The sequence below is a fragment of the Rhinopithecus bieti genome, unplaced genomic scaffold, assembly GCF_001698545.2.
Source record: "Rhinopithecus bieti isolate Rb0 unplaced genomic scaffold, ASM169854v2 scaffold_42177, whole genome shotgun sequence".
Lineage (NCBI taxonomy): Eukaryota > Metazoa > Chordata > Mammalia > Primates > Cercopithecidae > Rhinopithecus > Rhinopithecus bieti.
This window is the reverse complement of record NW_016816982.1, coordinates 2,683-14,096: the sequence shown is the minus strand read 5'-3', so window position 1 is coordinate 14,096 and position 11,414 is coordinate 2,683. Positions and strand designations below refer to the sequence as shown.

The window sequence follows — 11,414 nt, the reverse complement described above, 5'->3', positions numbered from 1 at the left end:
CAAAATCGAGAGAACAAACAAGCCTTCATTGCCATGGCACATTTATATAAAAAGAAATGGAGAGATGTTGCAGGAAGTCAGGGACCCTGAATGAAGGAACTGGCTGAAGCCATGGCAGAAGAACATAAATTGTGAAGATTTCATGGACATTTATTAGTTCCCCAAATTAATACTTTTATAATTTCTTACACCTGTCTTTACTGCAATCTCTGAACATAAATTGTGAAGATTTCATGGACATTTATCACTTCCCTAATCAGTACTCTCGTGATTTCCTATGCCTGTCTTCAATCTCTCAATGCTGTCATCTTTGCAAGCTGAGGATGTATGTCGCCTCAGGACCCTGTGATGATTGCGTTAACTGCCCAAATTGTTTGTAGAGCATGTGTGTTTGAACAATATGAAATGTAGGCACCTTAAGAACAGGATAACAGCAATTTTCAGGGAACAAAGGAGATAACCTTAAAGTCTGTCTGCCTGTGGGCCGGGCAGGACAGAGCCATATTTCTCTTTTTACTGAAAACGGGCAAGAGAAATATCACTGAGTTATTTCCCCAGTAAGGAATATTAATAATTAACAGTCCTGGGAAAAGAATGCATTCCCAGGGCATGGCCTCTAAAATGGCCGCCCTGGGAGTGTCTGCTTTATGCAGGTGTAGATAGGAATGAAACACGCCCTAGTCTCCTGCAGCACCCCCAGGCTTGCTAAGATTAGGAAATTCCAGCCTGGCGAATTCTAGTCAGACTGGTTCTCTGCTCTTGAACCCTGTTAAGATGTTTATCAATGACAGTGCATGCACAGTGGGACATGGAAGTTCATTCGTGATTCTAGTTTCACCCTGACCTTGTGATCTCGCCTTAACATTCTGCCTTGTGATCTTTTGTTGCCCTTAAAGCATGTGATCTCTGTGACCCACACCCTATTTGTACACCCCCTCCCCTTTGAAAATTGCTAATAAAACTTGCTTGTTTTACAGCTCAGGGGGCATCACAGAACCTGCTGACATGTGATGTCTCCCCCAGACATCCAGCTTTAAAATTTCTCTCTTTTGTGCTCTTTCCCTTTATTTCCCAGACCAGCTGACACTTAGGGAAAATAGAAAAGGACCCATGTTGAAACATCAGGGGCTGAATTTCCCCTAATAGATTTCATAAAGATAGAGAGTGGAATGGTGATTATCAGTGGATCAGAAGGAAAGGCTCAGGTCAATGGAGAGGGGCTGGTTAATAGATACAAAAACACAGTTAGAAGGAATAAGATTTAGTTTTTGATAGGACAGTAGGGAAATTAGAGTTAACAATAATTTATTGTATATCTCAAAACAGCTAAAAAAAATTTTGGAATGTTCCCAACACAAAGAAAAGATGAGAATTTGAGGTGATGGATATTGCAATTACACTGATTTGATCATTACACATCATATACAGGTATCAAAATATCACATGTACCTTAAAAATATGTATAATGATTATATATACATAAAAAGATCAATTCTCCCTGATAAGCCTGATTAAAAGATTAAAGTGAGAAAAATAAAAAATATATGAAATATTATGAATGAGAAAGAAGAGAGATAACCACAATTATGGAAGATATAATAATTAGAAAATATTATGTGTAGATATATAGCATTAAATTAAAAATCCAGAGAAAATGAACAATTTCTCAGAAAAATAGAAATTATCAAAAGTAACGTACAAAGAGGCAGAAATGTACAGTCTAAAGAAAACTCTACCGTTTTCCTGAAGCATACAGAACAAGACTTTGATGAAAGAAGAGCAGAGCCTTGTTCTCAAATGTGAAAACTTAATAACAATGCCAAGCCTTTACATATTAACAAATTTAATATAATGCCAATCAGAATCCAAATGGGCTTTTTATGCCAGTTTTTATGGCAGTGTTTTTAAACCTAGAATAAATAAATTTGATATTCATATCAATGAATAAACATCTAAGAACTGCTAAGAAACAATGATAAAAGAAGAGTGAATAAGAATTGATTGTACGAGGCATTAAAACTTTCTCAATATACTGCAATTAAAACAGTATAGTCTCGATACAAGAAGTGACAAACAGAAGAGTGGAACAGAATAGAAAGTTTAAAGACACATCTAAGTATATATTCAGAGTTACTATATATCAAAAATGGCATTTAAATTGTGTGAAAAATAAATGATTTATTTAATAAATGATGCAGATGCAACTAGATATCCACCTGGAAGAAAAAAATGAGACCCCCTTCCTCATGCCATATGAAAATGTAAATTCCAGATGGATTACAGTTCTAAAAATAAACCAAAAGTATATTTTTAATTAGGAAATTTTATAGTTTTGATGGCAAGAGATCTTAAGCACGATGAAACTAGGAGCCAAAAAAGGAATAATAGATACATTTTTTCAAAGTAAAAAGTTAAATATTTATAGAAGTAGGCAATACAAACAAACTCAAAAGACAAAAAACAGACTGGTGTAAATGTGAAATTCATGACCGACAAAGTGTCACATCCCCAATAAAGAGTCCTTCCAAATTTATTTTAAAAGAATGACAAAAACTACAAATAAGTAAAGTGTATGAGGCAATTCACAAAAGAAATGAAAATAGCCATTAAGCACATGAAAAAAAAAAAGGTTCCAACACTTTTTTTCAATTTACTAATTGAGAAATGGCAAACTGAAACAAACAGATGCTATCCAGTCCTGGTGAGGGTATGGGGAAGTGGGTACTCATAAAATTATGCTAGGAGTATAGATTCTACAAATCTTTCAGAATTTAATATGTAAGTATGTATTAAAACTGTTCACATCCTAACATTCAGTCATTCCACTTTAGGGTATCTATCCTACAGGAATAAAAGCACAAATAAGTAACAATGAGATATGTACACGGATATTTATTACAGCAATATCTGTAGTGGGAAATAAAGCTAAATATAAAATGAATGTCTAGCAAAAAAAGAACAGTCAGTCCTCTGTAACCATGGGTTCCACATCTGGATTCAATCAACTATGGATCAAAAATAAGCAGAAAAAAGCAGCTGGTTGCTTCTGTACTAAACACATATGGATTTTTGCCTTGTCTTTATTCCCTAAACAATACAGTATAACAATTATTTATATAGCATTACATACATAATACTTAACATTGTATTAAGTATTATAAATAATCTAGAAATGACTGAAAGTATATGGAGGATGTACATAGGTTATATGTAAATACTATATAATTTTATATAAGGGATTTGAGCATCCATGGCTTTTGATATCCACAGGAGTCCTGGAACCAATATCCCATGCATACCAAGAGATGACTGTGGTTACTACATAATATTATGGAATGTTATACAGCTGTTTATAAGAAAAGTGTGATGAATTTATTGATATGCCCATTTGACTAGACTATAGTCCTCACTAATATAGGTGTTGCTATGAAGATATTTTACAGATGTAATCAAAGCCCCTGATATGGTTTGGCTCTGTGTTCCCACCCAAATCTCATGTGGAATGGTAATCCCCATGTGTTGGGGGAGGGGCCTGGTGGGAGGTGATTGGCTCATGGGGGGAATTTCTCCCACACTGTTCTCATTATAGTGGGTGAGTTCTCACGAGATCTGATGGTTTAAAAGTATGTGGCACTTCCCCCTTGCTCTCTCACTCTTTCTCCTGCCACTATGTGAAGAAGATGCTTGCTTCCCCTTTGCCTTCTGCTATGATTCTAAGCTTCCTGAGGCCTCCCAGTGATGCTTCTTGTGAAGCCTGCAGAACTGTGAATCAATTAAACCTCTTTTCTTCATAAATTACCCAGTCTCAGGTAGTTATTTATAGCGCTGTGAAAAGGGACTAATACAGGCCCTAATCAGTTGACTTTATATAAGGGAGAATATCCTAGATAATCTGGATGGACCTGACTGAATCTGTTGCAAGACCTTAAAAGTAGAGTTTAGGTCTCCCACAGAAAGGACAGAAATTCTACCTGTGCACCACAGCTTTAGCCCATGTCTGTGCCATTTCATCCTTCTCATGATCTTCTCTTCCTGACTGCCTGTAGATGACAGCTTTGGCCTCTGTCCATGGGTTTGAGCCTGCCTATGATCCTCCATTTCTGACTGCCTGCTCTATGGAATTCTGAGCCACTTAGCCAACATTCACAATCACATAAGTCAATTCCTTGTAATAAAATTTTCAGCAGTGGTATGATATATCTCCTATGGGTTATGCCTCTTTGGTTGAACCCTAAATGATACAAGGGGTTATAGTTAGATTCTATATTATTTATCTGGGGAGTTACTTATGATAAATTAAGTTAAAAAAGCAACTTACAAGGTAATATATATAATTTTTATATAAAAGTATTACGTTTGTATATGTTTATATGGGCATGAGAAAAGTATGGAAAGGGGAATATTGAACTCTTAACACTGGTTATTTCATTCAGTATGGAAGTGACAGAGAAGGGAAAAGAATGCTAAGTTTTCTTTATATATGTCCATATTTGTTTAAATGGTTATAATGGTCATACATTAATTTTATAATTAAAAGTAAAATTTTAAAAGCTATGATAAAACTATATGACCCTCATAAAATAATGATTAAAAATATGAAATGATTTGATAGAAATGCTAATAATGATGAGTGAAAATGAGGATACAAAATTATATCTATCCACCATAGAGAGGCAGGTATGGGGAGAGAAAGAAAAAAAGATTCAGTCACCTTGGTTTTCTAATTAGACACATAAAAAAGGCTGGAAATATATATCAAAATGTTTATGAAAGTCATTACTGAGTATGTTGATGTGTGATTTTTACTTTTTTCTTGTATTTTTCTGTTGTTTTTTCTCCAAATTTCCTACAATGGAAGTGATTTACTATTATCAAACCAAAAAAACCCCTCAATATTTTTAAAGATGAACACATGCCTGTTTAGAAAGTAATTTCTGGAAGCTTTTCTATTAGAAGCAGATAGTTAAAGTCACAGGTTTATTACGGCATTGTGTGGGAGACATTGTGTTAGAGCCAATGGGAATGGCAGGGACCGTCTAATTGATTCAGGGTCTGAATACTAAGACCATTCCTTTAATAACTCTAACAGCCTAGGCACGGTCAGTGGCTGCTGCTGCTTGCCATTGACAGAAGTAGCCAGCAACATTTATATACCACTCCACATCATGTCCCAATGCAGTGTCCACATACTAGAAGCAATCTGATTCCAATGAGACTCAAAGTGAGTTATTAATGTGCACTCTACCCAAGTTCTGAGGAGAAGACTGGAGTTAGATTTGTCTTTCTGACCATCCTTTCTTACCTCTGGACAATTTCAATCACCAACATGGAAGGATAAGAGAACCCTTTTGTACCAGGATTCAATGAGTAGGCCCATTTTTCTAGAGACGATTTCCACAAACTTGAGCACACAGGCATTTTAAAGTACAATTTCACTCCCATAAGCAATGAGGCAAAGTCAGAAACTGTATGTCTTCTCAGGGAATTAACAAGTCTGGTTGCTTGGTATTTTTTATGACAGAAAGGCAGGACCATGAGCAAGAGACCAGACAGTACTTTATAAGTCACAAAGCTATAACCAATGGCATCTAAATCCCACAGTTGGGAGCAGCATGAAAAATATCTCTACTATCTATATCCCTTCTGGAAAAGAGAAACAACTTATTGTAAGGCAAAAAAAGTATATTTCAGTGTGATTCGAAATCATGAAAATGGTCATGGTTTTAGGTCCTGTTATATTTTCTATAGTTTACTTTAAATACTTCCACACAGAAAGTGTGATGTGTATGTGCATATTATTTTAATCTATAGTCTAGGGGGATTTAGTTAACATCTGAAGTATCCTAATCAGGAGTACAAACTATATACCTAATGACAGAGAGCTGAGGCTTTATGAAGATTACAGAACAGGTAGTGTAACTGATTTTTGTTTATTTGCTAATAAATGTATGTTTGGGACAATCAAGCCTGAGGCCAGCTTTCAGTGTGATATCCTTAGCTAGTAGGGGAGGACAACCTACCACTGACTAATGGAAGCTATTAGTACTTACCAAAAACAACCTAATAATAAGGAACCACCAAAGTAGCTTAAGTCAGTTCACAACAGAAATCTTCCCTCTGACTCCAGGAAAATGGAAACCAATTCAAACCTCCTATGTTCTTCATAGCCATATTCTTCTTTCTACCCTCAGGTCACTTACCGATTTTTTCATCTTCCTGTACCATTTTCCTCTCTTCTCTGAAAGCCCTGAGCCAGCGTATTTTTTCCTCCAGCTTCTTGGCAAAGAAGAGATGTATCTCCTCAGTCTCCTTGTTGTGAAGCTTGAAGGCATTCTTCATGCTGACATTAAAGTCATCATCTCTGCCATCCTCAATGTCAACTACCTCATATTTATCCATGTCAATGCGGCCTTTGTAGTACAGGATGTCTCTCCGGATTAGGTCCTAGATGGGAAGGAGAGGTTTCTTGAAGGTATGTGCAGGGTGAGTACTAGAAGAGTTGGCACATAGGCACAGCAGAATGCTAACACTGTCACCATTTTGCAGTAGCAATTGGGGTTTGTTTGTTCTAAATTTGGCCAGGTTATATTAGCAGTCTGACATTGACAGGTTGGTTAATTAGATGCCCAAAGAAAAAGCCTCTGTCTCACCTTGAAAGATCATTTCAGACACCAGAATCAATCCTTGGACGTGTGTGCAAGTCTGCTGATAGGAAGTAGGAAACAGTAAGTCACACAAACACAGCTAGCAAGGGAATCTCCTTTTCTAAAACATCAGCAAGCCCACCAGAGGTATGAAATGAGCTGGCTGGTTGCCTAGAGTGTGTTCAAATATCTGTGCAGGCCAGTGAGACCTGAACATCAGAGGAGGACTGAGTGGTAAGAGTAGCTAGGAGGCCACAGACTGCTGGCAAAGGATTACCTAGGGAGGGTCTAACACTTAGCACTCTGCGGATTTTTAGAAAAGGCCCAGTCTGACAAGAGAAATGGAGGTAAAAGTAAATAAAGAAGTTCACACATCAACACAGATGAATGTCACAAATCTTACGGAGAAAAACAGAAGTTGTAGATGGACACAAACAGTATGTTGCCTATTTGTTATTGCTGTTTTGCTCTCATATATACAAAATTGTATTAATCCTAACCCTAGTCCATGAAACACTCATAATTGGTTCATGCATGGCATTTTTATTTCTCTATTTATTCATTTACTTACTTATTTTAATAATATAAAGCACTGGTGAATCTGCCACTAATCCAAGGCATCTTCCATCCTAAATCCTATGTTCATCATTTCCATGGTTTCCTTTCTATATAGTTTTACCTCATCTATATCTGTTCCCTTGAAAAACATAAAATACAATGCCACATAATGTTTAAAGACACATACGTATGTAGAAAATTATAAAGAAATATGTGACAATGATATATACCAAATTCCAGACAGTACAGAGCAGAAAATGGGGAGGGGCAAGAGAGGAAGGAGAAGAAAAAGAAGCAGAAGAGAGGGTGGGAAGGAAAACTATTTGTAATGAATTATTTCTTAAGGTGGATAGTAAGCATGTGGATACTCATTATATTATTTTTATATCTTTTTGAATGTGAAATATTTAATAAGTTAAAAAAGAAAACAGAGAGACGGATGAAATGACCATAATAGGGCCTATGGAATGTCAGATCGTTTTTTTTTTTTTTTTTTTTTTTTTTTTCTTATAAATATCTTGAAGTGGCCTTTCAGCCCTTCCTCTCTTGGTGCTGCCTCGCCTCGCTCTCTGATACATATCCCCTGCTGGGAGGATGTGGTATGGCTGAGTCAGCTGAGGAAGGCGCTATAAGCCCTGTCCTGACAGATGTCTTCAGGCCAACTCTCCCTCCTCTCTGCTTTATCTGCTCTTTCAGTCAGCTGGACAGAGTCAGAAATGCTCATTAATTTTTATTAGCATTTTACAGTTCAATTAAACCATTCCCATTCTACTGAATTGCCTTACTTGACTCACTTCTCAGCTGTGTGCTCCCTATGAAGGATCTTCTTTTGGCCACTTACATTCCCAATCCTAACTCTTCACACTGTGCAGTACACTGAGATTTTCAGTTGGGCTGGGAAAGGCTACCTTGCAGGATTCCCAGCATAGCTCTGTCAACCTCAAAGGCCCAGGCTGGAAAATACAGATGTCATTGAATTGCTTTTGAAAAAATAACAATCATGTTGCTTTTTTTCCTCCTATAATGACTTCATATAAATAAGAAAAGAATATAGATGGATTCTGATCTATTGGTTGTCCCCAGGATCAAGTTCACAGGAGAGGAAGAGTTCAGCTATACAGAGAGGGCCAGTGTTGTCCCAAGCCTATTTCAGAACCTGGGTTCCTTTTATGCACAAGCTCAATCCTTGCCAAAAGGATAGAGTGGTTCCCATACGCTGACTTCCACAATTCTCAGGAACACTTTTTGAGACACATGTATAAAAAGTGGGCCCTATCAGGCTAATCTAAGTAAAAAACCAGGACAAGCTAGGGAGAATATATGAATGTAATTTATCTTGATCTCAGAAAGGTTTGAATTGTGCCTTACTATACATAATATAATACATACAAACCTGGAAAGCCAGATCTGAACCACACATTCTCTCTGGACCACATTGCCTAAAACAGGCAGCCTCAACTTCCTTGTTGCTAACTTCAGTCCGCAGCCTCCTTCCACTCCGCCCCCATTCTGAGTTGGTGTGTCATAGTCATTGAGAGCTTTCAACACCTTTGCTAGTTCCCAAAAATAGAAAGAATATGCATGATCTTGGAGCTACATTAAAAGCATCAATTGAACCTCCTATTGTTTCTTTAGATATTTAAGGATGACAAGAAGCTAGAGAGAATTTCTGCTTCTGTGGTGGGGAAACATGACTAGAGAGATGTGTTACTAAAATTATTCCTTTGCCTGTTCTCCCTGGTCCCCTAGATGGTTAAATGTGGGTTTTCAGGCACTAGATTAGTCATAAGCCAAATGTAGAGATGTGATAGGAATAATTAAGAATGACCTACCAGTTCAGGAATTCCAATCAGAAAGAGTAGCTAAGACTATAAGCAGTAAGCAGCATGGAACAAAAGAAAGAGCATGATGTAGAGTCTGAAACCCTGAGTTTGATGCCTTGCTGCTTAACCTATCAGCTGTATGGTTACGGACAAGCCAGTTAACCTCTCTGAGCCCCAATTTCCACAACTAAGAAATGAAGACAGTTTTCCTTACTCTGTAAAATAGCTACAAAGCTCTAATATAAACATGTCATTTCCAGGACATGAGGCCAGACTTGTCCACCAAATACAGCCCTGAGCTTTCTTGCTCCTGGGCCAGTGTTTCATAGCCCTTAAAACCCTCTTTTGATAAACTTAAAAGAAAAAACATCTCACTACCTCCTTTAGCTCATTCAGACTTTCCAAATAATTAAAATATTGTGAGTAAAAATAAGTCAAAGCAATGGTAACTCTGAATATTTTGTCAATTTACATAGCTGCCCCACTGTCCCTGGAAATTCTATACATCCTTTCAGGACACGGTGGTATTTGTCAAATGGTATTTGTCACCAAAATAACAGATATATATTTGGGGTCACACTAATATCTGCTCTCTGGGCCAACCAGGCTTCCTATTCTAATTTTAGCCTTAGAGGTCAAACTTACACATTCTTCTTCCTCAAAGAAACTCCCTGACTGCTCAAGCTGTTGTGGCTCCCCTTCTCCAAATTCTAACACCAATTGTGAAGGCCCTGACATACTACACACTTGACACTTAGCCACCATGCTCCTCACAGCTTTTAGTTTGCCTGCCCATTAAGGCTGTGCCCAGCACTCTATCTTCTTTGGTCTTGTTTCACTCAGAGGTTGTCCAGAGAAGAACAGCTGACAAAGCCCCGGAGTTTCCTCTGGCTGTCCTCTGCACATGGCAAGGGGACAAAGTCCTCTTGAACCCTGGTTGCCTGTGGTCCTATTGGAACCAGGCTTCCTATATGCCACTTGTTAATGGTAGTCTGAGTGCCTTCCCAGGGACATGGTAAGCAGGTGCTCAAAACAGATGCTACTTGGATCATCACAACTTTCCTGCCTAATGAAGTTTATCATTTCCAATAAAATGCCAGCCTTCCTCTTTTTTCCTTGTGCTCATCTGAATTGGGAGACATTAAGGGAGCTAGTTCCTCCCCAGGAGGATCCTGGCAATCTGCAGACAGACACTCAGGCTGTGGTCCTAGTCTGTGGCTCCAGCAAGAAGTCTACTCTGTCCCTGATGCTACATAACTGAACAGCTGGAAGCTATTTCAATTTGGCCTCACTGGGTATGCCTGGGGTTTAGTAAGACGTTGCAGGATATTCTCTACAAATGATAGATGCTGCAATCTGGGGAATGTAACTGTTCAGGATTGTAGCCTGCTTCATTTGTTTGTAAATAAGGTCCTCCCTGCCCCTTTATAGAGGGGACACTAGTTACTCTTCTCTAGCCTTTTCTCTTCAGATCCTGGGGAAGGTACATGGGGCTTGGACTGGATTTATTTCTCTCACTACTATATTCCAGCATCCTAGAATGCATGCTTAATAATTACAACAAAATAACAACAACAATAACAGCAACAGTGACCCCTTAAATAGCATATATTATGTACCAGGTGCTGTCCTAAATGCTCTGTATTTATTAACTTAAATAATCCTCCAAGGTAGGTACTGTTATAACCCCATCTGATGAGGAACTATAGACATAGAGAAGCTAAGAAGCTTTCTCAGGAATAGAATGCTTATACACTGCTGATGGGAATGTAAATTAGTTCAGCCATGATAGAAAGCAGTTTGGATATTTCTCAAATAACTTAAAAAAGAACTACCTTTTGACCTAGCAATCCCATTACTGGGTATGTACCCAAAGGAATACAAATCGTTCTACCACAAAGACACATGCATGTGTATGTTCATTGCAGCACGTTTCACAATAACAAATACATGGAGTCAGCCTAGATGATGACCAATGATAGACTGGATAAAGAAAATGTGGTACATGTACACCATGAAATACCACAAAGCCATCAAAATAAATGAAATCAGGCCTTTTGCAACAACATGGATGGAACTGGAGGCCATTATCCTAAGCAAATTAACACAGGAACAGAAAACCAAATACCACATGTTCTCACTTACAAGAGGGAGCTAAATATTGAGTACACAGGGACACAAAGAAGGAAACAACAGACACTGGGGCTTACTTGATGGTGGAAGGTGGGAGGAGGGTGGGAATAAAAAACCGCCTATCAGTACTATGTTCATTACCTGCATGATGAAATCATTTGTGAACCAAAACCCAGTAAGATGCAATTTACCCACGTAACAAATTTGAATATGCAGCCCCTAAAGCTAAAATAAAAATTGGAAGAAAAAACTGAAA

At 37.9% G+C, this 11,414-nt stretch overlaps 1 protein-coding gene across 1 annotated transcript in view; it reads right to left on the bottom strand.

The window, feature by feature from the left end:
• Window positions 1–6,444, bottom strand: part of LOC108517679 (rho guanine nucleotide exchange factor 9-like) — a gene marked incomplete at its 5' end in the record, with an annotated part of 25,531 nt that extends 19,087 nt beyond the window's left edge. Inside the window, 1 exon segment of the mRNA XM_017855778.1 lies at window positions 6,201–6,444. Within this exon segment, the coding sequence (XP_017711267.1) occupies window positions 6,201–6,444 (244 nt within the window).
• Between the last annotated feature and the right edge of the window lie 4,970 nt (window positions 6,445–11,414).